This window comes from Neoarius graeffei, chromosome 8 (assembly GCF_027579695.1).
Source record: "Neoarius graeffei isolate fNeoGra1 chromosome 8, fNeoGra1.pri, whole genome shotgun sequence".
Taxonomy (NCBI): Eukaryota; Metazoa; Chordata; class Actinopteri; order Siluriformes; family Ariidae; genus Neoarius; species Neoarius graeffei.
Window position 1 is genome coordinate 9,659,187 of NC_083576.1, and position 27,928 is coordinate 9,687,114.

A 27,928-nucleotide genomic window follows, 5' to 3' on the forward strand; every position below is an offset into this window, starting at 1 on the left:
TTACTTCCGGTTCCGGTTTCTGCGTCTGACACGCTTGTAAACAACTAGCTAGCTGGGGTTTAGCTGCAGTACAAGGTAAATTACTTATAAACATAATAAAAAAATATATATATATATATATATAGCGCTACTAATTGCGTTTACAGGTAAACGTGTGTATTGAGAACAATCCAGAAATATATAGTTTATTCTTTTCTCTGAAAAAGACTCGTTTTTGTAACGTTCTTAATGTTAGCAGTCATGCTAACTAGCCAGCTAACAGTAACGTAATGTAACATGATTTAAAGTAAATATAATAGATATATACTTAATAGTAGTACTTAATGTGAAGTTGTATGCTTGTTGTTTTTTAATACCAAAATGTTTTGGGTTTATTCATGCAAATTTAATTGCAAAATGAGATTTTAGCTTAGTTATGCTTTATGTATGGAATAAAAGACTTAGTTTCGTGCTGTTGTAGGAAAATAATCAGTTATAGATCGGTCATTTTCCTGTAACAGCATGTCATGAAGTGTTTTTATTAATCTTAGACTGCAGAAATGTGCCACTGATTACAATTGAACAACATATTGGGGTTTTGTTTTTATCAATTTCTTGTTACATTTAATGTTGTCACAAGACAAGTTATCACTCACATCACATCATATTATATAGCAGCTATAAAACTAGACATAATAAAGACTTTTCCTGTGCTGGAAGGAAAATGTTAACTGTTACACATGCTCACTCTGAAAACTCCTTTCTTATCTTCTTCTTCTTCTGGCTGCTCCTGATTAGGGGTCGCCACAGCGGATCTTTCGTCTCCATCGCTCCCTGTCTTCCGCATCCTTCTCTACCACACCTGCCACTTTCATGTCCTCTCTCACCACATCCATGTATCTCCTCTTTGGCCTTCCTCGTTTTCGTTTGCCTGGCAGCTCCATCCTCCTTCCAACATGCTCTGCATCTCTTCTCAGGATGTGCCCGTACCATCTCAGTCTCATCTCTCTTAGCTTAATTCCCAAGCTCTCCACATGTGCTGTCCCTCTGACGTGCTCGTTCCTTATCCTGTCCATCCTCAACTCCGCCACCTCCAAGTTTGCCTCCTGTCTCTTCGTTAAGGGTACGGGCTCCAATCCATACATCACAGCTGGTCTCACTACTCTCTTATACATCTTACCTTTCACTTTTGCTGGGACTTTCCTATCACAAATGACTCCTGAAATCCTTCTCCAGCTGCTCCACCCTGCCTGCACTCTCTTTCTCACCTCACTATCGCAGCCCTCATTTTCCTGCACAGTTGACCCCAGGTACTTGAATTCACCAAATTTCTTTACATCTACTCCTTGCATCTTCACTACACTCTCATCCCCATTCTCACTGATGCACATGTATTCTGTTTTGCTACTGCTCACCTTCATTCCTCTTCATTCCAATGCATCTCTCCAAACCTCCTTTCTACTTTCACCACATATCACGATATCATCTGCAAACATCATGTTCCATGGTGACTCTTGCCTCACTTCGTCCGTCAAGCTATCCATCACTATGGCAAACAAAAAAGGACTCGAAGCAGATCTTTGATGGAGTCCCACCTTCACCATTCAGTCGTTCCAACTGCACACCTCACTGCTGTTTCACTGTTCTCATACATGTCTTGCACTGCTCTAATATACTTCTCATTCACTCCACTCTTTCTCATACAATACCATAACTCCTCTCTCGGCACTCTATCGTATGCCTTCTCCATGTCTACAAACACACAATGTAGCTTTCTCTGGCCTTCCCTGTACTTCTCCATTAACATTCTTAAAGCAAAAATTGCATCCGACGTGCTCTTCCTTGGCGTAAACCTGTACTGCTGTTCACAGATTGCTACCTCTCTTCTCAATCTCGCCTCCAATACCCTTTCCCATAGCTTCATGGTGTGGTTCATCAATTTATTCCTCTGTAATTACTGCAGCTCTGTACATCTCCCTTATTCTTGTACAACCCCGATTCCAAAAAAGTTGGGACAAAGTGCAAATTGTAAATAAAAACGGAATGCGATGATGTGGAAGTTTCAAAATTCCATATTTTATTCAGAATAGAACATAGATGACATATCAAATGTTTAAACTGAGAAAATGTATCATTTAAAGAGAAAAATTAGGTGATTTTTAAATTTCATGACAACAACACATCTCAAAGTTGGGACAAGGCCATGTTTACCACTGTGAGACATCCCCTTTTCTCTTTACAACAGTCTGTAAACGTCTGGGGACTGAGGAGACAAGTTGCTCAAGTTTAGGGATAGGAATGTTAACCCATTCTTGTCTAATGTAGGATTCTAGTTGCTCAACTGTCTTAGGTCTTTTTTGTCGTATCTTCCGTTTTATGATGCGCCAAATGTTTTCTATGGGTGAAAGATCTGGACTGCAGGCTGGCCAGTTCAGTACCCGGACCCTTCTTCTACGCAGCCATGATGCTGTAATTGATGCAGTATGTGGTTTGGCATTGTCATGTTGGAAAATGCAAGGTCTTCCCTGAAAGAGACGTCGTCTGGATGGGAGCATATGTTGCTCTAGAACCTGGATATACCTTTCAGCATTGATGGTGTCTTTCCAGATGTGTAAGCTGCCCATGCCACACGCACTAATGCAACCCCATACCATCAGAGATGCAGGCTTCTGAACTGAGCGCTGATAACAACTTGGGTCATCCTTCTCCTCTTTAGTCCGAATGACACGGCGTCCCTGATTTCCATAAAGAACTTCAAATTTTGATTCGTCTGACCACAGAACAGTTTTCCACTTTGCCACAGTCCATTTTAAATGAGCCTTGGCCCAGAGAAGACGTCTGCGCTTCTGGATCATGTTTAGATACGGCTTCTTCTTTGAACTATAGAGTTTTAGCTGGCAACGGCGGATGGCACGGTGAATTGTGTTCACAGATAATGTTCTCTGGAAATATTCCTGAGCCCATTTTGTGATTTCCAATACAGAAGCATGCCTGTATGTGATGCAGTGCCGTCTAAGGGCCCGGAGATCACGGGCACCCAGTATGGTTTTCCGGCCTTGACCCTTACGCACAGAGATTCTTCCAGATTCTCTGAATCTTTTGATGATATTATGCACTGTAGATGATGATATGTTTAAACTCTTTGCAATTTTACACTGTCGAACTCCTTTCTGATATTGCTCCACTATTTGTCGGCGCAGAATTAGGGGGATTGGTGATCCTCTTCCCATCTTTACTTCTGAGAGCCGCTGCCACTCCAAGATGCTCTTTTTATACCCAGTCATGTTAATGACCTATTGCCAATTGACCTAATGAGTTGCAATTTGGTCCTCCAGCTGTTCCTTTTTTGTACCTTTAACTTTTCCAGCCTCTTATTGCCCCTGTCCCAACTTTTTTGAGATGTGTTGCTGTCATGAAATTTCAAATGAGCCAATATTTGGCATGAAATTTCAAAATGTCTCACTTTCGACATTTGATATGTTGTCTTTGTTCTATTGTGAATACAATATCAGTTTTTGAGATTTGTAAATTATTGCATTCTGTTTTTATTTACAATTTGTTCTTTGTCCCAACTTTTTTGGAATCGGGGTTGTATATTGGGACTAGCGCACTCTTTCTCCATTCTAGACCAGCTCGGGTCAGGAAGGGGTCATAGACCTCGAAAACTCCTTTCTTATAAATGCTCTAAAAACGTCTCCTTATAGAAAACAGAAAACTTCACATGATCAATGATATGTTTTTCGTTGTTAAAAAACACAGTTTAGATCCATTTTTATTATTAGTGTTAGTTTTCGTTGAGCGTCTGTTTGCCATACGATCTTTGTAAATAATTAAAACCTGTTATTTCTCTTGCAGCCCGAATTCCTGATCCCTGTTTTGTTGCTGTGCCGGTCCCTGAACGCCATGCTGCAGGAAACCGAGACCAGCTCGGGTCAGGAAGGGGTCGTAGACCTCGAAGAACCCAAGAAAATGACCCGAGAAGACTGGAGGAAGAAGAAGGAGCTGGAGGAGCAGAGGAAGCTGGGAAATGCTCCTGCTGAGGTTGACGAGGAGGGAAAGTATGTCGATGAGCGGCGGAACAAGCTCCTACAATCGAATCCGCTCTTTGCAGCTGGAGGTCACGTGCTTGGATACCGCTTAGCAACGCGAAAGTGGAGAGCAAGTGTTTGGGGAAACAAAATCCTCTACGAGGTCAGAAACAAAGGTTTTTGAGCAGTTTATAGCGCTTAATCTTTTTCCTTTTATAGAAGAATTGTCAAAGTAGTTTTCGGAGTTTTGTTTCCTTGAATATAAATTTTCATTTTTACCTTGAAAACTTGTATTATGGGGCTGTTTGAGCTGTTAGAATTAAAATAAGTGCTTTCACAAGATTTTTTTGGTGAACGTAGTGTGTATATACGTTGCGAAGTCGCCATGTTGTGTGACTGGGAAGATCTGTCCTTTGAAGGTCAATGCCTTCGTGATAAAATAATTTCTTCCTGTAAAAATGAGCCAAAAAAGGAAAGAGATTAAGCGCTATAGACTGCTGAAACTTTTGTTCCTGACCTTGTCGGGTTTTCTTTACCTGAACACTTGCTCCCTACTTTATTGTTGCTAAGCGGTATCCAAGCACGTGACTTCTATCTGCAAAGAGCCGATTCCTTTTACACACACACACACACTGACAGTTACGTATCATCATTAAGCTTTCAAAGTGTTCAATTTGTCTTCATGCCATTGTCTTCTCTCTTTTTAGGGACATCAACCCTCACATTCCTCAGTATATCTCCTCCGTGCCCTGGTACATTGACCCCTCAAAGAGACCCACGCTGAAGCACCAGAGGCCTCAGGAGGAGAAACAGAATAACTTCTCGGCTATAGGAGAATGGTATAAGAGAGGCGTACAGGAGGTAACCAGCTTCCGGCTCACATCAAGTTCAAATCGATGAAATTCTTGGATGAGGATTAATACTGAAAAAAAAAAAATGTTGTTTGCAGAAATCCGTCATTACAAAGTTCAGGAAAGGGGCGTGTGAGAACTGCGGTGCCATTACACACACGAAGAAGGACTGTCTCGAGGTAACATGGAGTTGGAAATGAAATGTAAACTTTTTCATTTCTGGAGAGATTTATAAATAGCTTTTTTTTTTATTTTTTCCTGGATACAAGCAATATATTTGTAATAAAAATATTCACATGTATGAGCGTTATACAAGAAATTTGGCATTCATGAAAATCGCCCGTAGTCAGCTGGGATAGGCTGCAGTTTGCCTGTGACCCTGTAGAACAGGATAAAGCGGCTAGAGATGATGAGATGAGATGAAAATCCTGTAAAATCTGTAAAACATTCGTGTGTGAGCTCCGGAGTGTGTGGATTTTCGCATGAGAAGACAAACTAATGTAAACGTCAACTGATCATTCGCATGGATTACTGCACTTTTACAGTGGGGCAAAAAAGTATTTAGTCAGCCACCAATTGTGCAAGTTCTCCCACTTAAAAAGATGAGAGAGGCCTGTAATTTTCATCATAGGTACACTTCAACTATGAGAGACAGAATGAGAAAAAAAAAATCCAGAAAATCACATTGTAGGATTTTTAATGAATTAATTGGTAAATTCCTCGGTAAAATAAGTATTTGGTGGGGGCGTCGTGGCTCAGTTGGATAAGGTGCCATACCATAAATCCGGAGACCTGGGTTTGATTCCGACCCGAGGTCATTTCCTGATCCCTCCCCATCTCTCTCTCTCTCCCGCTCATTTCCTGTCTCTGCACTGTCCCATCCAATAAAGGTGAAAAAAGCCCACAAAAATAAATAAGTATTTGGTCACCAAGATTTCTGGCTCTCACAGACCTGTAGCTTCTTTAATGGCACCTGTTTATTAATGGCACCTGTTTGAACTCGTTATCAGTATAAAAGACACCTGTCCACAACCTCAAACAGTCACACTCCAAACCCCACTATGGCCAAGACCAAAGAGCTGTCAAAGGACACCAGAAACAAAATTGTAGACCTGCACCAGGCTGGGAAGACTGAATCTGCAATAGGTAAGCAACTTGGTGTGAAGAAATCAACTGTGGGAGCAATTATTAGAAAATGGAAGACATACAAGACCACTGATAATCTCCCTCGATCTGGGGCTCCACGCAAGATCTCACCCCGTGGGGTCAAAATGATCACAAGAACAGTGAGCAAAAATCCCAGAACCACACGAGGGGACCTAGTGAATGACCCGCAGAGAGCTGGGACCAAAGTAACAAAGGCTACCATCAGTAACACACTACGCCGCCAGGGACTCAAATCCTGCAGTGCCAGACGTGTCCCCCTGCTTAAGCCAGTACATGTCCAGGCCCATCTGAAGTTTGCTAGAGAGCATTTGGATGATCCAGAAGAGGATTGGGAGAATGTCATATGGTCAGATGAAACCAAAATAGAACTTTTTGGTAAAAACTCAACTTGTCGTGTTTGGAGGAGAAAGAATGCTGAGTTGCATCCAAAGAACACCATACCTACTGTGAAGCATGGGGGTGGAAACATCATGCTTTGGGGCTGTTTTTCTGCAAAGGGACCAGGACGACTGATCCGTGTAAAGGAAAGAATGAATGGGGCCATGTGTCATGAGATTTTGAGTGAAAACCTCCTTCCATCAGCAAGGGCATTGAAGATGAAACATGGCTGGGTCTTTCAGCATGACAGTGATCCCAAACACACCGCCCGGGCAACGAAGGAGTGGCTTCGTAAGAAGCATTTCAAGGTCCTGGAGTGGCCTAGCCAGTCTCCAGATCTCAACCCCATAGAAAATCTTTGGAGGGAGTTGAAAGTCCGTGTTGCCCAGCGACAGCCCCAAAACATCACTGCTCTAGAGGAGATCTGCATGGAGGAATGGGCCAAAATACCAGCAACAGTGTGTGAAAACCTTGTGAAGACTTACAGAAAACGTTTGACCTCTGTCATTGCCAACAAAGGGTATATAACAAAGTATTGAGATGAACTTTTGTTATTGACCAAATACTTATTTTCCACCATAATTTGCAAATAAATTCTTTAAAAATCAGACAATGTCATTTTCTGGATTTTTTTTTTCTCATTTTGTCTCTCATAGTTGAGGTATACCTATGATGAAAATGACAGGCCTCTATCATCTTTTTAAGTGGGAGAACTTGCACAATTGGTGACTGACTAAATACTTTTTTGCCCCACTGTATATCTGGAACATTCTGTGGAGGTTAAATCACTTATTTTTATTACAGTTACTGCATTTAAGTTAGGGTAGTATCTCACTGGGCTGCAACAGCCCGCGACTAGTTGGAGACACAACAATTGCGATAAAATATGCAAATTAGCGACAATTTTCACTTGGAGTCACGCCGAATTGATATTCGCATATTTTACCGCAATTGTTGTGTCTCCAACTAGTCGGAGGCTGTCGCAGCCCGGCTTTCCCTCAGCAGGCAGGGAACTAGAGGAAGCCTCATGGAAACTGACTTGAGAAGGGTTTGCGACGGCTTTGCGACACCAGCGACGCAATACTGCGACACAATACTGAGGAAATTCAGCATTGTTTACAGACACGCTTTCAGCGGCTGCCATCCTAGTTGCTTTGTATATCCACCATCATGGCGGGCGCTCATGACATAGCACGTTTTGATCACGTGGTTGCAAGTCATCTATATCAGAACCATGTTTTGCCCTTTTGGTGATCCACATACGTATGTGAATGCAAAGAAAATCAGCGTTTGTGAAACTTTGTAAATCTGGCACACGATTTGCACAAATTTAAGGCAACTCATTTTAGATTTTTCGGATCCCGGATCTGCCGACGGCAGTTAAATACTACCGCTAGAAAAATAAAAAGTCTGTGCGTATTTTTATTTTAACCGCTGAAACGTACAAAAAGAAATGTAAAAAAAAAATAGTCTCACATATTTTTCTTGTAACAGCACTGTATCCCTGGTGCTAGGTCATATTTCTTTAAGTAAACAGTATTAGAATCGCAAATACGAACGGCAATGTGTGTTGTATATATCCACTTCAGCCGAGTCCGAAAACGAAACTATTTACGACATTGAGTATTCACTTGAATGTTTTTATGGTATTTACGACCGCTTTACGACAGTGTCAACCTCGTGCTGACCATGGCTGACACTGACAGCATGGATTCCGAGCTATCGCCTCAACTGTACGTAAGCATAAAGTGTGGTAAAGAAAAGTCTTTTCACTGTCTCACTAACCAAAACGTGGGCAATTTCGTCTCTCAAGCGTTGAAAGTAAACAATGAAAAGATCAAAACGATCTTTGGTTCTCAGAAAGAAGGTGGTGATGTAACGAGCGCGATGCCGAATATGCCTGCCATAACGTTAGTTCGCGATTTTGGCTGCAAGTATCTGACTGGAATTAGAAGAGGATGGTGCCGCAAAGAGTCCTATCGAATCAAGTAGCACGAACGTATCAGCCTTCGACGTGCTCATGAGAGCTCAACGGTCATATGACCACATACAACCCCAATTCCAAAAAAGTTGGGACAAAGTACGAATTATAAATAAAAACGGAATGCAATAATTTACAAATCTCAAAAACTGATATTGTATTCACAATAGAACATAGACGACATATCAAATGTCGAAAGTGAGACATTTTGAAATTTCATGCCAAATATTGGCTCATTTGAAATTTCATGACAGCAACACATCTCAAAAAAGTTGGGACAGGGGCAATAAGAGGCTGGAAAAGTTAAAGGTACAAAAAAGGAACAGCTGGAGGACCAAATTGCAACTCATTAGGTCAATTGGCAATAGGTCATTAACATGACTGGGTATAAAAAGAGCATCTTGGAGTGGCAGCGGCTCTCAGAAGTAAAGATGGGAAGAGGATCACCAATCCCCCTAATTCTGCACCGACAAATAGTGGAGCAATATCAGAAAGGAGTTCGACAGTGTAAAATTGCAAAGAGTTTGAACATATCATCATCTACAGTGCATAATATCATCAAAAGATTCAGAGAATCCGGAAGAATCTCTGTGCGTAAGGGTCAAGGCCGGAAAACCATACTGGGTGCCCGTGATCTTCGGGCCCTTAGACGACACTGCATCACATACAGGCATGCTTCTGTATTGGAAATCACAAAATGGGCTCAGGAATATTTCCAGAGAACATTATCTGTGAACACAATTCACCGTGCCATCCGCCGTTGCCAGCTAAAACTCTATAGTTCAAAGAAGAAGCCGTATCTAAACATGATCCAGAAGCGCAGACGCCTTCTCTGGGCCAAGGCTCATTTAAAATGGACTGTGGCAAAGTGGAAATCTGTTCTGTGGTCAGACGAATCAAAATTAGAAGTTCTTTATGGAAATCAGGGACGCCGTGTCATTCGGACTAAAGAGGAGAAGGACGACCCAAGTTGTTATCAGCGCTCAGTTCAGAAGCCTGCATCTCTGATGGTATGGGGTTGCATTAGTGCGTGTGGCATGGGCAGCTTACACATCTGGAAAGACACCATCAATGCTGAAAGGTATATCCAGGTTCTAGAGCAACATATGCTCCCATCCAGACGATGTCTCTTTCAGGGAAGACCTTGCATTTTCCAACATGACAATGCCAAATCACATACTGCATCAATTACAGCATCATGGCTGCGTAGAAGAAGGGTCCGGGTACTGAACTGGCCAGCCTGCAGTCCAGATCTTTCACCCATAGAAAACATTTGGCGCATCATAAAACGGAAGATACGACAAAAAAGACCTAAGGCAGTTGAGCAACTAGAATCCTACATTAGACAAGAATGGGTTAACATTCCTATCCCTAAACTTGAGCAACTTGTCTCCTCAGTCCCCAGACGTTTACAGACTGTTGTAAAGAGAAAAGGGGATGTCTCACAGTGGTAAACATGGCCTTGTCCCAACTTTTTTGAGATGTGTTGTTGTCATGAAATTTAAAATCACCTAATTTTTCTCTTTAAATGATACATTTTCTCAGCTTAAACATTTGATATGTCATCTATGTTCTATTCTGAATAAAATATGGAATTTTGAAACTTCCACATCATTGCATTCCGTTTTTATTTACAATTTGTACTTTGTCCCAACTTTTTTGGAATCGGGGTTGTACCTTCAGAGAAGTAAGTACCGGAATGCTAGTCCGTGTTATAAACTTTTACACAAGAACGCACACACACACACATATATGTATGTGTGCGTGTGTATGTATGTAAAGTGTGTCTCTTGAATTTAAATTGTTTTATCATCTTAATCCGACACTGAAATTTTGCCATGCAAAAAAAAAATAATAATAATTGGACAAGGACACTTTTTTTTTTTATTTCGACCGACATCATCAAAAATATGTTGAAAAAATCTGTGAACCTAAAGATAAAAAATGGGTGGCCTAAAGATTTTACATAAAAAAATGTACGAGGTGATCTCTAAATATGGTGTATTTACGATTATGATGAGCGATCGTTTGCCAAAGTTACTACACTCACACACCGCCATGGTTCAGTGTCATCCTTAAAACTTAACTTTTATAACCTCGTCTTGTCTGCTGGTTCTTGTTTCGGCTCCTCACAGCGGCCCAGGAAGGTTGGAGCGAAGTTCTCGGGTACAGGCTTCGCCCCGGATGAACACCATCAGATTCAGCTCAGTATGGATTACGATGGGAAGCGAGACCGCTGGAACGGCTACGACCCCGAGGAACACATGCGCATCGTAGAGGAGTACTCAAAAGTTGACTTGGTAACGTTCACAGGATAGATCATTGTCGAGAAAAAATAATAATAATAATTCTAATAATTGTTGTTGGTTTTTTTTTTTTCGAAAGAGTCATTAAGTAGAGACGTTGTTGTACTTTTCTGTGTCGCAGGCCAAGCGGACTTTAAAAGCCCAGAGGTTACAGGAGGAGCTGGCCACCGGGAAACTGGATCACGGAGTACGTACTGACGACAGAGAGATGTTTCTATCCCACAGATTACGATAGAGTTCATTTCTGATAACAGGTTTTGTTTTGGAGCCGGAGATGTTCCTCCTGACAAATTTTGATTCGAATGTCTCGAAAGGTGTCGTATAATCAGGATAATATTTCTCCACGTACAATTCACTGTCAGAGTTTAGGAGTGAAAATCTGACTGGAGTAAAAATCTTTACGTAGTGATAGTGGTAATGCGTTTAAATGTTTGGGAATGAAACATTTGAAAAGAAAAGCTCTGTGCTCGAACAACACGTCTATCTACAAAGACGTATAAATAACATGATGGAAACAAGCTAACGACGCAGAGATCGTCAGGAAAAAAAATCAAACTGCAAAGAGGAGCAAGACAAGGAGACGACATATCAGCGAAATTATTTACAGCATGTCTTCAGGATGTGCTAATCAACATCTGCTGGGAAAAGAAAGGAATAAACGTCGATGGCGAGTATCTCTCCTCACTGAGCTTTGCTGACGACGTTCTTCTGATAGCTCGCTCACCATCCGAATTAATTCCAAGGTATGCTCACAGATATTTGCAACGCCAGCAAGACTCGACATGTGATGGTAAATGATGCTGCTGATATTATTAACTCAGCTGTAGAAGTAGTAGACAGATACTGTATCAGAGATGCCTACTAGTACGGATTGGCCGTATTTTGTACGGAAAAGTTACGTAAATACGATGTTACGGCAAACAGTGTTATTCTGTACGGAATTATTATATTCCAGTGAGTTGTTTTTAAATGTCCAAGCGACTTTTTCAATCCATGCGCGATTCACGGCCATTTATTTTTATGACAACCGCACATGCTGTGTGTGACATGCACAGATTCCGCACATTTGTTCGCGCTATTTTCGCTCGGCATCACACGCATGGTGGTGCTTCTCAATAGTGGAAATGAAACGCTCAGTATCGGGACAAGTGAAGCACATGTTCCTCCCACGATATGCGGTAGAATGGCCGTGCATTACACCCAATCAAAAGGGCAATGGATACGCGCACTGCAAACTGTGTAGAACTGACATTAACATCACTCATGGTGGTCGCGATGACTGCACGCGGCATGTCAACTACAAAAAAAAAAACATATGGAGTATGCTGAAATGGCGAGTCAGGCGGAAAGTAAATCTGGGGGTATCCAGCAGTTTTTTACGAAATCTGTGGATGAAAAGACACGGAACGTGACACGTGCTGAAGCGGTGATGGTTGACCTGTGCTTGGAGTTGAACTTGCCAATTAGTGCCATGAAATGTGAGTTAAACTTATTCAGTTTCTTTTTACATGTCTGATTTTTATTCACTGAAATATCAAACACTGGCTGTACTTCTTTAATTCAAAGTCTTTTCAGTGTTGCAAGTGCAAATGTCCATGTAGTATGATCAAAAACAGAATTTTATGATTAGTGCTGTTGGGATTGTGGTAAAAACTTGATCATTCCACTGTTTTAAATACAATTATAAATGTCATTTTATTCAATGTCTCTTCTGAAGCATTATGTTGAAGTATTTATATATTTGGACATTAAGATAACAATGTCGGACTCTCTTTGGCATGAAATAAGAATTTTTTAAAAATTTTATTAGAATCTGTTAACAGGTAGAACATTTTGCCAGGCAATATAATATAATACTTTTGAGGAGTTACATTCAATACCAATAATTGGTAGTCAACCGTAATGTCTGCAAACAGGGAACAGTATTGTATTTAGAAAAATGTGATATATTGTATGCTCGAGAAATTTGTTGAGTGGAAATTCAGTTGAGATGGCTGCTCGCGTTTTGTTTATTCAATTCACACAAAACAGTTCTTTTTAATAATTTAAATGTTAAACATATTGGTATATACACCTCTTTATAATGGAGATGCGCATAAATTAATGTTACTGAAAGTCATTCCAAAATACTGAAAAATGTTTTCAAGAATACTGAAATTCAAAATTTGGGGTAGGCATCTCTGCTGTATGTAGACCTTGGAAAGACTACAACAAGACATGGAGATCTTTTTTTTACCTGAAATCAAGAGATGTCACACTAGGTTGGGCAGCTTTTGGCAAAGTGAATAATATTCTGTAAAATAAAAAAAAGCGAGTATGAGAGTAAAAAAAGTTTTGAACAAATACATCGTACCTGTGATGATCTGTGGTAACGAAAAACATGGGCCCTAACAATTGGAGATGCTGGCAGTAGCACAAAGAAAGATGGAACGCGTTATATTAGGGAGAACGCTAAGAGACTAGAAAAGCAGGACATGGATAAGACACAAAACAGAAGTGGTGGTGGACGTTATCTGTGTCATCGGAAAAATCATTACATCGCTGGCAAGGGCACATAGCCAGACTGCTAGAGTGACAGAACCGACACCAAGGAGGCGGATAAGACCGGGAGGGAGACCAGAAACAAGATGGAGGCCCGCGATTGGGATGGCTGGAGGCAGGTGGGGAGAGGGTCCTGCATCAGGAGAGAAACAAACCTTAGGTTGATTGATTGAAACAAGTGAACACTATTGATTCCATGAAATCAATTAAACCATGAAATTGATTTAATAGATTATAAATATATGATTTATAGGAATCAATAGTGGTTCCATTAAACCTATCAATATCACTAACTCCACTGTAATGAGCTTTTTATTCTTCTCCATTTACCGCGCACTCATTACCAACCCTTCGTAAGGGCTTCCTGAATGTGACGACCTTTCCCTCTAAATACGCACAGAAGTTTCTGAATTTCCTGTTTTTAGTTTCATCAGAGCAGGGTTTTGTTTTGTTTTTTAAACCCGCTGAGATCTTAGACTGTCTTCAATCACATTCAGCGTGGAGACTTTCAAACGCACTTTGATCCAACTGACCTTCCAGATTTTTTTTTTTTTTAATTCTAAACACATATTCATACAAGTGTAGATTTTTTTTTTCAAAACAGAACTTAAGTTGTTTTATAAATAGCAGAATTTCTACTTTTTTTTTAAAAAAAAATAGCTTATTTACAGTTACTCAGACTTAAGACTACAATTCATATCATGTCAGTGCTGGAAAATGTTCTGAAACGCCACATACACACTTGAAATGGGACTATAAATATATATATATATATATATATATATATATATATATATATATACATGTGTGTGTATATATATATATATATATATATATATATAAAATCTCATATCTCATTATCTCTAGCCGCTTTATCCTGGTCTACAGGGTCGCAGGCAAGCTGGAGCCTATCCCAGCTGACTACGGGCGAAAGGCGGGGTACACCCTGGACAAGTCGCCAGGTCATCACAGGGCTGACACATAGACACAGACAACCATTCACACTCACATTCACACCTACGGTCAATTTAGAGTCACCAGTTAACCTAACCTGCATGTCTTTGGACTGTGGGGGAAACCGGAGCACCCGGAGGAAACCCACGCGGACACGGGGAGAACATGCAAACTCCACACAGAAAGGCCCTCGCCAGCCCCGGGGCTCGAACCCGGACCTTCTTGCTGTGAGGCAACAGTGCTAACCACTACACCACCCTGCTGCCCTATATATATATATATATATATATATATATATATATATATATAAAAAAAAATGGAGAATTTATGTCTCAAAAAGTCAAGTTTATTTGTATAGTGCTTTTAACAGCTGATATTGTTGCAAAGCAGCTTTACAGAAAAATAAAGGCTTTAAACGTGACACAATTTTATCCGTAATTTTACCTAAAAAGTAGCCAGAGCGCTCTGAGGGTTTAATAAAACTTATGTTAAGACAGTTTAACTGAAAAAAAAATACTGTTTTTACTAATTAACCGAGTCACTATTTGTTATAAATATAGCACTTATATTGGGTTGTAGTGACTGATAATGATCAGATATTAAATAAATTGAAGAGTGATAAATTGTGACACAAACCAGATATAAAATCTCCTTCAGAGATAATAAAGCAGAATGGTAGGCGGAAGGGTTTGTGCTTTAGTGCATGTGATTAAACCGTGTCTCTTTAATTGCTGATAAATAGCAAAGTTGCTTGTTACAATTTCCTGCCAAGCTTTTTTTAAAATGTTTTTGTATGGTTTTCTGTTAGCAACCACCGTGAATGCTGGAGAAAATCGATTACATCTAAAATGTGTTTTTTTTAATATATATATATATATATATATATATATATATATATATATATATATATGCGTTTGTGTCACTTCATGTCTTAAAGTAATGGAGTCGTTTCTCTTTACTTAGTTGAGCGGTTCTCGATATAATATGGGTTACTACAGTTATGGAATCGGGCTGTTTTTTCAAGAGTATTTTTATTATTTACTATTTACTGTTTGATCTCAAACGCGTAACTCGTCCACTAATTAACTTTTAACGAGGCACAGCTGTTAATTGAAAAGCATTCCAGGTGACGACCTCAGGAAGCTGGTTAAAATAACGCCAGTAGTGTGCAAAGCGTCATCAAGGTGAACGCTGGATACTCTGAAGAATCTAAAATATTAAACATATTATGATTTATTTCTTTTTAAACACCTTTTTATTTACCACGCAAGTCCATCCATGTTCCAGATGTTATTTCATAGTTTTGATGCTTTCAGTATTGTTCCGTTCCACAATGTAGAAAATACACAATACAGAAAAACCTATGAATGAGTAGAGTAGGGGTGTACAAACTTTTGACTAGTACTCATTTCCAGGAGCGAGAACACAACAGCGAGGACGAGGATGAGGACAAATACGCAGATGATATCGACATGCCCGGGCAGAACTTTGACTCCAAGAGACGGATCACAGTGAGGAACCTGAGGATCAGAGAGGACACTGCGAAGGTAACATCTCCGTTTAACACACAGCTGGACTATCTATCTATCTATCTATCTATCTATCTATCTATCTATCTATCTATCTATCTATCTATCTATCTATCTATCTATAAACAAACAAACAAACAAACTCCAGTTAGTTTAGTATTCGGAGCAGTATCACTGATAGGATTGTTTGATGAGACTGTATGCATATTTTTATATGTAATATTTACGTACGTAGAAACTTTAAACACAGTCATTTTCTATGTCATGGCTGTAACATCCTTTAGAAAGAGTTGTTTTTTGGGCGGGGGATATAGAAACGGGTTCTATCCGTCCGGTTACGTTTTCGTTTCCGGGCCATATCTTTAAAACTCCTGAAGATATCAAATATATTACGTTCATTATGTCTTCTTCTTAAATCAAAATAATTAGTTTTTCTTTTGTTTCAGACATGTAAAAGCTTTTTTTACCTTTACCTGACATGTTTCGATGGTGTAACTTCCGTCTTCATCAGAGGGTCACCCTCTGATGAAGACGGAAGTTACACCGTCGAAACATGTCAGGTAAAGGTAAAAAAAGCTTTTACATGTCTGAAACAAAAGAAAAACTAATTATTTTGATCCTGAAGATATCTTCATGAAGCTTTGTATACATATCAAACAACACGTGAACTGCTGCCTTTTGCTATTTTGGATTGTTGAAAAAAAGTATTTTTCAAATTTTTACATAAAAATAGATTTTGACTTAGTTTCTTAGAGCAATGTTTGTTTCCGGAGCATATATCCAAAACTATTCATGATACGGATTTGAAACTTGGTGTACATGTTAACAAGGTGATGCAGATGTGCCTTTTCATACTGAGAAATTTTAATTTTAGTCTTAGGGCTAGGTTTTGTTTCTGGAGCAGAACTTGAAAACTATGAGTGGTTTGGTTTTGAAAGTTGGTATATATGTTGATTAAGTAATGTATATGTGCTTTTTGATACTAAGAAATGTGAGAGATTTTAATTTTTAGCTCAGCTGGACCAAAGGTCCGGTGGATTTATGCCATGGGCTGCTGAGGTCAGTGTAGAGGTAGGGTTGGTTTCCTGCAGCACAACTTGAAAAATGTGACAAATAATATCTTGAAACTTGGTATATAGTTGGTATATAGGGCGGGGATATAGATGACTCTGTCTTCTTGGGGTTTTTTGGAGACTTCCCCATTCTAAAAAGCATATTGTGTTTGATGGAAGCCAAAATGAACATAACCAGCATCCAATTTATATACTTGTATATAAAACTGTATTTCTATGATCAGGCTTCCATCTGCATTTTGCCTCATTCAAGTCATAATATAGACTGAGAGCATAATTTTTTTAAAATTAAAAATTAGGCACACGTAAAGAAATGGTGTCAACCAAAAATGGCTTAAAAATAATGAAATTGAATGTTTCAATGTGAGAAAATACTATAAGCAGTAATCCGTAAGCCATGATAAATGAAAGGAAGTCGATATTTGGTGTAAGACAAAATTTCCTTTGCTTTAAAAAAAAAATAAAAACAGTAGTCTCCGGTCCAGTGAGTTCAGTTTTATGCGGAAATGAGCTGTAGGTTTTACTGAGCATCTTCCAGAACCAGCCGTAGTTCTTCTGGACACTTTGTCACACTCGCTTCTTCATTTTGCACCAAAACCCAGCAGCCTTCATTATGTTTTCTTTTTTAATCTGAAAAGAACGTGTTTTCTTATGGAACATGCTGCTCAGATACAAACTTTTTTCTGCAATATTTAATTTTGTGCTGGAAAAAATAAACCCGAACATTTGAAACTCTAAAATGTTTTTGTACTGACTCGATAATGTAGAATTCATAAAATAGAAATGTATAACAAAGTTTGTATGAAAAATAAAGTATACATATAGGGTGCTTAAGACTTTTGCACAGTACTGGATATTTATGTGTTATATTTATCTCATCTCATTATCTCTAGCCGCTTTATCCTGTTCTACAGGGTCGCAGGCAAGCTGGAGCCTATCCCAGCTGACTACGGGTGAAAGGCGGGGTACACCCTGGACAAGTCGCCAGGTCATCACAGGGCTGACACGTAGACACAGACAACCATTCACACTCACATTCACACCTACGCTCAATTTAGAGTCACCAGTTAACCTAACCTGCATGTCTTTGGACTGTGGGGGAAACCGGAGCACCCGGAGGAAACCCACGCGGACACGGGGAGAACATGCAAACTCCACACAGAAAGGCCCTCGCCGTCCACGGGGCTCGAACCCGGAACTTCTTGCTGTGAGGCGACAGCGCTAACCAATACACCACCGTGCCGCCCCTGTTATATTTATATATTGTGCAATTTGTCCAATCTAACACATTATTAATATTACAGTACCTGAGAAATCTGGACCCAAACTCTGCTTACTACGACCCAAAGACCCGAGCCATGAGAGAAAACCCGTACGCCAACACCGGCAAGAATCCAGAAGAGTACGTTCCTGTTTAATCATTTCATTAAGTGCCTTATTTAATTCAACATGATCACTTTTCTCAGTAAACCTACTAAACTGATCAGTTAGTAAATGTACAGGTGTGTACACTGATTTCTCAATGTATGACACAGATAAAGAAACTACACTAATATTCCTGCATAAACTGAACTGGTGTTTGTTTGTTTGTTTGTTTGCAGGGTGGGGTATGCTGGAGACAACTTTGCACGTTACAGCGGCGATACAATCGGAATGGCACAGACACAGCGTACGTCATTAACGTCTGTTTAACAGTTATTCTACGAAATCGAGTCGTACATGAGCTGATAGCTGACGAGGTGCGCAGCACTGAGTTGTCTATAAACCTTGTACGACGAGATTGAGTGGAATAACTGTTTTATTCTATCAGCATTCACTGGATTTTGAGAAACAGCATTTTTTTTGCAAATTCGATAAATAAAAACTTAATACAAAAAACCTGACAATTTCCGCTTAGAATGTAAACAAACCAACGAAATGACAGGAGCAATTTGTGAAAAATGCGCTAATAATAATAATTATTGAAAAATAAAAAATATATGTTCTTACCATCATATATTTTTATTCCATATTTTGTTGCTTTTTTGGGGGGGGGGGGTCTTGTTTTTGAGTAGTTTTTATTTCATCCTGTCAGTTGTTTCAGCAACACGCTGCCATTTTGTTTTTCTCTACTCACGGTATATGAGCTGATAGCCTAGTAGTAGAGTAGCCCATCAGAGCATGCGATTGCTCATATCCAGTGAATGTGGATAGAATAACACACTGTTTTACACTATAGATGATCTTATTGGTGATTTGATGCTTAGTGCTGCTTATCATGATGGCGAAAAAGACTAAAACAGCATGTACAATCTTAATTTAAACTCCCTTGTTTCAAAATAATAGCGTAGAAAATCCATCTATGTGGTGAGAGAGATGTAATTCAAAAATAAAACTAGAGCACTTTTTTTTTTTTTAAAGGGGTACAAAATATAATATATACAGTTGCTGATGTGACAAAGTAACGTATTCTTAAGTATTCTATCAAATTTATGTACTAGAAAACAACGAAATATCTTGGTAATTGTAAATATAATACTTTATACGCTAAACCGCACAAGAGTCGCCATTTTTAAAAGACCGTGACGTCAGCGCTACCCACTGCACTAGCGGAACTCTCCGAAATAGAGGAGATAAGCATGTAATCATGGCGTCGGGCACATCAAGTGAAAGCGACAGCTCGGTCGAATCATACGAAGAGATCCCGCAAGACACACTGCAAGCAGGCTACGGCTTAGAAGGGTACCAGTTTGAACCTAGGAGAGGTACTCTCGACTCCGGTGATGAAATAAGAGAAGAAAGCTCGGATGGCGGCGAGGATGAGACTGATGCTGACCATGGGCATGGCGAGCGTGGGGCAGAGCGTCTGCGTGCAGGTGACACGGCGTGGTGCTCGTGCGGAAAATGTAACGTGGAGTTGCTCACGAGTCCAGCAGAATTTATTTGCTGCAATGAGATAGGCGCCACCTAGCCTGGGAAATCCCATGCTGCTTTGCACAATCGTTCCGATCTGAAAAGACAGCATGGAAACTATGGTCTAAAGGCTCGCCTGAGTTAGGGAGCCAATCAGAGAGTGGGGAGGGGTGGAAAGACGGTGACACGTACTACTCGACAAACGGAAGCTTGTAGTTTATTTGGGACTGTTTACGGATCACATTTAACATGGCGGCGAGCGAGACGAACCAAACTAACCAAACCAGCTTCTCTCATATTTGTCTTGCACAAACGGCAGTAATCGTTCGGTGCCATTGTTTTCCTATTTTTGTTTTGCCTTCTCTTTCTCTTTCCTTCTCTTCTTCGCCTCTTCGTCGCTCTAACTACGTCACCGGGTACAACTGCCATGATTGGCCATGGGCTACGTATACGCCAAATGATAGACATTCGCAACGTCCAATAAACGGCCGTTGACAATCGTAAACCACACCTCCCCTACGAGAAATTCAATAGGCGGATTCCAGACCATATTTCACTTGTGATATGGTCTGGTGTTAACCAGACTAGGCGCCACCCGTGGACTTGCGAAATCGTCGCAAACGGGTATTTCACACGTGCTATTCCCAACCTCAATGAGCCAACACAACTGGGCACATACATACGTCATGAGTGTTACGCAGAGAAAATGAACGTGCATTCTGATTGGATAAAATTAATATCATGGCGGGCTGTTCAAACTGCGGAAATAGTTTGCTCGAGCTACTTTCAAAACACTATAACTTTCCAACCTTAGAACAAAAAACTTTTGTAAGTCTTGAGTAAGGTTCATTAATGTGTGTTTTATTGTTATATTTACTCTATATATTGCCCTCTGTTCCCCTTTAAATTTGGACGTGTAAAAACCTGAATAGTCTGTTAGCTGTGAAATATTCCTCATACATTCCTCTGACATCATTACACTCCTTTCTCCTCCCTGTTTGTGTGTTCACCGCTCTGTCGTTCAGTCTTTGCGTGGGAGGCGTACGAGAAGGGAACGGAGGTCCACCTGCAGGCTGACCCGACCAAGCTGGAGCTGCTCCATCAGTCCTTCAGGGTCAAGAAGGAAGATTTCAAAGACAAACAGAAAGAGAGCATTTTGGAAAAGGTACAGCTAAACACCATGCTCACAATTCGTTTGTTCGTTCGTTCTTTTTTCTTTCTTTCTTTCGATGTCCGAGTGTGAGCGCTGATGTTCGTCTGCATCTCATCTGCAGTATGGGGGTCAAGAACATCTGGACGCTCCTCCACGGGAGCTGCTGCTCGCTCAGACCGAGGATTACGTGGAGTACTCTCGACACGGAGCCGTCATCAAAGGCCAGGAGAAAGCCATCGCTCGCTCCAAATACGAAGAGGACGTCCTTATCAATAACCACACCGTGAGTACCGGTGAAGGACGGCAGGATCTAATGCGTGCGATGTATGTGTTGTTAAAAATGGCATTTGGTTTGCAGTGTATCTGGGGCTCGTATTGGAAAGATGGCAACTGGGGTTACAAGTGCTGCCACTCACTGGTCAAACAGAGCTACTGCACCGGAGACACCGGCAAGAAAACCACAGTGAGTTCTCACTTTTATACTCAAACCGAATTATTTTCCTTCCGTACTGCACTTTCACACCAAAGTCTTTTTGCACATGTTCTAAGAATATTTAATCTTTATAATAAATACCTACGGATTTTTGATGTTTAATGGATTTTTTTTTTTTTTTTAATGCAAGTCGCTGAGATTTCGATCGAATACGAGCGATTTTATTTCACCACGCCGACATCTTGAACCCGTCCTGTCTAATGAAGCCCGCATGTTAATCACCAATCCTCCCTCCAAACAATTTAACACAGTACACCAGTTCAGCTACAGTCCACTTCCAGGTTAAAGGCTTCTATTTCTAGAAATATAATCAGAAATTTTCTGTAACCATGTGATTTTTATGCGTCCGCCACCGTAAGGTGCAGGAGGCATTATGTTTTTGGGTCGTCCATCCGTCCATGCATGTGTCCGTCCCGAAACCTTGTGAACGCGATATCTCAAAGGCTAATGAAAGGAATTTCACCAAACTTTCACCATTTGTGCGCTTTGGGACAAACATGAACTGAGTAGATTTTGAGATCAAAAGGTCTAAGGTCAAGGTCACTGTGAGGTCAAATGTCTGTCCGAAAACCTTGTGAACGCAATATCTCCAAGGCTGATACAAGTAATTTCACCAGGTCACGATTACTGTGAGGTCAAATGTCCATCCCCAGATCACGACTTAAGTTGTGATTTGGGGATGGACCAGGCGGAGGCATCCCCGTCGAGTTCTATCTTTTTTTTTTTCTGGCAACAAAATCCGCCAATCAACAGACTTCACTTTTATGAAGTTTAAATCTCACTCGGTGAGATAAAGCATGCACAGATGCTAGTAAACGCTCCTGTTGCCATAGAAACACGATTCTTGCTGTCTAAAAAGGTCGCTTTTCCCAGTGAATAAAAACAAACAAAAGCATGTTACATTAAAAATATATATATACAAGGAATATATATATATATATATATATTAGTGCTGTCAAGCGATTAAAATATTTAATCGCGATTAATGTCGCGACTGTCATAGTTAACTCGCGATTAATCACAATTTAATTGCACATTTTTATCACATGAAAAACCATTGTAATTCTCTTATCAGCATAAAAAAGTGAATGAGCTTGCTTTGTACCAATGGTTTTGTTTTGTTTGTTTTTTTTATTGCAGAGCATAACACGTCTTGTCACAGCCACTGACATCCATAACTTCCATATTAGATGAGAAAAACAAGGGATGAAAAATAAAGTGCATATCACTGTGAAAATAAAGTTTTATTTTACTCTTCATTAGTTTCTTTTGAAGAGAAGTATTTGCCATAAAAGAAGAAAAAAACAGATAACAAAAATAAAAACATTCATCATGCGTTCAAAAACGTTCATCATAGTGTGGCACTGTATTATCTAAGTCTCACTGCTTATAACTCTACACCTACCCGGTGGAGATGAGCTGGGAGACTGAAGACTGAAGGAACAGTATTGAAAAGTATTTTTCCAGTCTCACCTGTGAAAGGTAATCCCATGTGATCTCGTTTGGATGGTAAACCTGTTGGTACAGTTAAACGCAGCACATGAATGAGGCATCTTTATTCTCGGCTACTGTCTAGACGCTATACCAGAGACGGTTGAAGAATCTCCACTTTGCCCCATCCAATATGGCGGCGAGGATGTTTATATGTCTATGCCTTTCTCCATCACTCACACGTACTCTTATTGAAGCAGCGCGCGACAAGCCTCAACAGGAACTATGGGTGACTCGCAGGGCCAAATTAGAATTTGCGTTAACGGCACTATTTTTTTTTAATCGCGATAAATTGAGATCGCGTTAACATGTTATTATTGCGTTAACTTTGACAGCACTAAAATATATATATATAATTTTTTTTGGGGGGGTGACGGAGTGACCAGTGATGGAGTTTACAGGCAGCAAAATGCTCCGTGTGTGTGCTTATTTTTACACCCAAACGCTTGACGTTTGGACATCTTCAGGATAGTTTGCAACAGTTGTGCAAAAAGACGTGTGAAATGACCAGAGGCCCCTTCCTGCTTATGTGGCGTAACGATGAAACCAGTCAGTGCATGTAGACTCTTTAACCGTGCTTTCCTTTACAGAACACATCATGCATCCAGTTTGACGAAGGCATCGAAGAAGAAAATGAGGAGGTGCCAAAGACACTTTTAGAGGTACTGACGGTTCATTCCTTCTCAATGTGCTTCTGTGGGTGGATTTTTGCTTTTTTCCTTTTTCTCAACCGTTAGCACACAATTTGCATGTAGCCCAACAGGAAGTGGGTACAAAACAGCAGAATTTGTTGAGTGATTCCCCCCCCCTCGAGCAATTAGGACAAAGTGCTAGTGAAAAAAGTATCTATATTAGCAAGCGAATATGAAATGGTTTACAACACATTGCATAGAAAATACGTCGCAATATTATAACATTGTCAAAATAATAACTTGTCTTGTGATGTGATTTGATGTGCTGATGTTCCTCTTTAACTGTGGGCTGAATACAGTCACATCACACAAGAGGATCAGAGTTACACCAGTCTTTATTTATCTTTATTACCGATTATAGTAAATCTAATCTAGAGAGCAAGCTAGCTGATACTAGCTTGGAGCGGTAACAGTGTTATTACAGCGTCTGCATCGCATAAGCTGCGTTTTATTTCATATCAGGACAAAAAAAAAAGAATTTAATAGCAAGGGAAAAGTCTAATCGAAAGCAGCCTTATGTAATTCAAGCTGTATTTGATCTTAAGTGTATTTTGAGAGTCTGATGTGCTGAATTTGGTCTTTGTAATGTTTTTCAAGATGCACCAGGAAAAGATGAAGGACAAGAAGAATAAGAAGAAAAAGAAGCACAAGAAGAAAAACGAGGACAGCAGTGACGAGGAAGACGAAGTCAAAAAGAAGGAAAAGCTGAAAAAGGTGACGCATTTGCACTAGGCGTGTAACGATTCACGAGTTGATTTTCCCACAATATTGTTGAAAAAAATTTTATAACCAAAAAAAAGCAACATTTATCTTCCTATTCTTTATCAAGTTAAATATTCCTTTTATTAAATTTAAAAAAAAATAACTTTCTTAATAACCAACAGTAATTATTTACCCATGTTTTTAAAGGCTGGAGTAAAATATAACAGTTTGTGAACTAAAATATTCCTTTAATTAAAAATTCAAAAGTTAATAACAAATAGGCCTTTTCTTAAAGAAAAACAACTTCATGAAAATGTACCTCTACCTCAATTTTTCTTCTCTTTTCTTTATCTTTCTTATTAAATCTATTTGTAGAGTCAATCACACAGCAGCTCCTTTCCATTTTAGATCTTTTTTTGTGTATTTTCTGGAGATTAGAGCTGTGTTACTTCCAGCGCCGAGTGAAGTCACGTACATCTCCACCATTTTACATCATTACACCCTCTGCTATCTCGGATAAACTAAGAGATTATGCAGCGTGATGATAATTACAATTCATTTATTTCATCAATTCGAACCGTCATAAATTTGTATCGTGATTTATTGTCGCAAAATGTATATCGTTTTATTCTATCCACATTCGCTGGATATGAGCAATTGCACGCTCTGATTGGCTACTCTATTACTAGGATATCAGCTCCTATACCATGAGTAGAGAAAAACAAAATGGCGGAGCGTGTTGCTGAACCATCTCATCTCATCTCATTATCTCTAGCCGCTTTATCCTTCTACAGGGTCGCAGGCAAGCTGGAGCCTATCCCAGCTGACTATGGGCGAAAGGCGGGGTACACCCTGGACAAGTCGCCAGGTCATCACAGGGCTGACACATAGACACAGACAACCATTCACACTCACATTCACACCTACGGTCAATTTAGAGTCACCAGTTAACCTAACCTGCATGTCTTTGGACTGTGGGGGAAACCGGAGCACCCGGAGGAAGCCCACGCGGACACGGGGAGAACATGCAAACTCCACACAGAAAGGCCCTCGCCGGACCCGGGGTTCGAACCCAGGACCTTCTTGCTGTGAGGCGACAGCGCTAACCACTACACCACCGTGCCGCCCGTTGCTGAACCAACTGAGGACGAAATAAAAACTCGACTCGAAAACAAAAAAATGCGCAAAAAAAAAAAAGTATCAAAATATGGAATGAAAGGGGGCGTCGTGGCTCAGGTGGTTAAGGCGCCATACCATGAATGCGGGCGACCCGGGTTCGATTCCGGCCCGAGGTCATTTCCCGATCCCTTCCCGTATCTCTCTCCCCCGCTCATTTCCTGTCTCTACACTGTCCTATCCAATAAAGGTGCAAAAAGCCCAAAAAAATATCTTTAAAAAAAAAAAAAAAAAATATGGAATGAAAGTATTTGATGGTAAAGGGCCCCATACACATTCAAAAAAGTCGTCAAAATTTTGTATCAAAATTTTGATGTCAAAATTTTGATACAAAGTTTGATCGTGTGTAGGGTGTTTTGATGTCAAAATTTTGAACCCAAATTTTGACATATCAAATCACTTTGATATTTTTTGAAGAGTCGTCAAATTATTGATGCGTGTGTGGGGGGGCTTGTCTTTCCAATTGCTTGCGGAGATGTTGCAGTCAGGAATTTCAAGTCTTCAAAAGAATTTCCAGATGCCAGGTACCTCAGTGTGATGGACAAGCATTCACTTGGTGGTATAGATGAACGCATCACAGTGTCTTCTTTCAATATCAATGGCTTAACAAGGTCCAATAATTCATTGAAGGATGGGGCATCCATCCTAAGGAAATTACGGAAGTCCTCTGGTTCTTTGAGACGAAGTTCTCTGAGGAGGTTGACGTGACCGTACGTTCGCCGTTTCAAAAACCAGTCTTTCGACCATTTCCGTCAATGCCGAGGCGGTTCATTGTCCAAAGCGAACACAAGTGCTACGGCCACTGCTGCGTCCATGTCAAAGTTTTTGACAATACTGAATTTTTGATAGAAAAAACATTGAATCGTGTGTGGACATTTTGCATCAAAATTTTGCATCAAAATTTTGATATCAAAATTTTGACGACTTTTTTGAACGTGTATGGGGCCCTTAAGAACGTATCTTTTTTTTAAAAATTTTTCAAGAATTATTATTATTATTATTATAGCATTGTTCACAAATTGCTCCGGTCATTTCGCCGGTTTGTTTACATTCTTCGTCTTTAAGTATTAAAATTTGTTGAAAATTTTTCGACTGGTTCAAAAGCTCAAAGCAGTTTGAAAATTACAGAACTGAAATATCCAAGGAAGAATTAAATGTCTAAAGCTATTCTATACCTCGGCATGGCAGCAAGACGGCACTTACTGTAAAAAAAAATCAACACTAAAGTCAATTCATGCCGCTGTCGATATATATATAATTTTTTTAATTTTATTTATTTTTTTTTAGAAGGCTGTCTAAGCGGAAATGATCTTGTCGGACGTTTTGGATGAAGTTTTCATTTCGTGAAATTTGCAAAAAATAAAAATGCTCTGCTTCTCAAATTCCAGTGAATGTGGATAAAATAAAACAGTTATTCCACTCAATCTCGTCGTACGTGGATTATAACTAACTCGGTGCTACGCGCCTCATCGGCTATCAGCTCATGTACGACTCGATTTTGTGGAATAACTGTTAATTATACCTAATTTGCCCTATGAAAATCCAGAGGTTTACGTGAGCAACATTTTATGACAAAGATAAACCCTTAAGAATCGAATACCTGTGCATTATATTTGCCCTGACACGCTCTTGTGCTGTGTGAGTGCTGAAAGTTGTTCGTTGTGTGCCAGGCTCTGAGCGCAGAGGAGCAGCGACTGAAGCAGGTCGCTGAGATGATGCAGATGGATGAAAGGAAGAGACCCTATAACAGCCTGAAGGAGGTACGGGAACCCACCGAAGAGGAGATGGAGGCCTTCCGGATGAAACGCGCCCGACCTGACGACCCCATGGCCTCATTCCTGAATCAGTGATCCGGAATCGTCCTGGAAGTCTTCGACGCTTTTTTTTTTTTTTTTCATTTTTAATTTCCTACAGTAAAGAAAACTACTCAGTCTAGTCATTTGGGCAGATCAGACTGGGATAGCTTCATTTTTCATTTGGAAATATTTTGTATTTGCTGTAGAATGTGAACAGAAAGCTGTAAATATTATGTGTATGGCAAAACGCAGCATGTTAACTTGATGTATTGATCATCTGTCCTTAATTATTTTTTTTGGAACAATATAAAGATTTGAATTAAATGAGTTTTAAGAGAGAACTGGTTTTGATTGCGTGTTGATTTCGATGCTTATTCCGAATTTGACATAATGGTAATGCAGTAATAGTAACTACAGCCGTCTATTACTGTGTGTCAGACAGATAAAACACTCGAGGTGTGCTGTAATAGGAAAATAATCAACGATGGACTTGTGTGATGCAGCCAGATGTGATGTGGAGTTAGTTTTACCTTCCTGACGTTGATTAATTTCCTGTCATTATACGTATATGATGACAATTTTCCACCAATTGCAATTTTTTTTCTTTATTAAAGAGCTACACGTCATACTTATAACCATAAGGTTTAATGCTGTGTGAAATTTCAAAGCGTGTTACTGTTATGGCTTACATTATAGCACCTATGAACAGTTTTCCTGACCAGCCTTTGTTAAAGTTAATTAATTAA

General features: G+C 39.9%; 1 protein-coding gene across 1 annotated transcript; it reads left to right on the forward strand.

Annotated features, from left to right (window-relative positions):
• slu7 (SLU7 homolog, splicing factor) lies at positions 1 to 27,523 on the forward strand. Its single transcript, XM_060927260.1, has 15 exons — positions 1 to 75; positions 3,835 to 4,037; positions 4,715 to 4,868; positions 4,957 to 5,037; positions 10,520 to 10,684; positions 10,812 to 10,877; positions 15,601 to 15,732; positions 18,092 to 18,189; positions 18,389 to 18,456; positions 20,705 to 20,844; positions 20,954 to 21,115; positions 21,191 to 21,295; positions 23,407 to 23,478; positions 24,106 to 24,222; positions 27,057 to 27,523. The coding sequence occupies exons 2-15, from the start codon at positions 3,883 to 3,885 to the stop codon at positions 27,234 to 27,236; spliced, it is 1,695 nt and encodes a 564-aa protein (XP_060783243.1). The 5' UTR covers positions 1 to 75; positions 3,835 to 3,882; the 3' UTR covers positions 27,237 to 27,523.
• Positions 27,524 to 27,928: the final 405 nt, after the last annotated feature.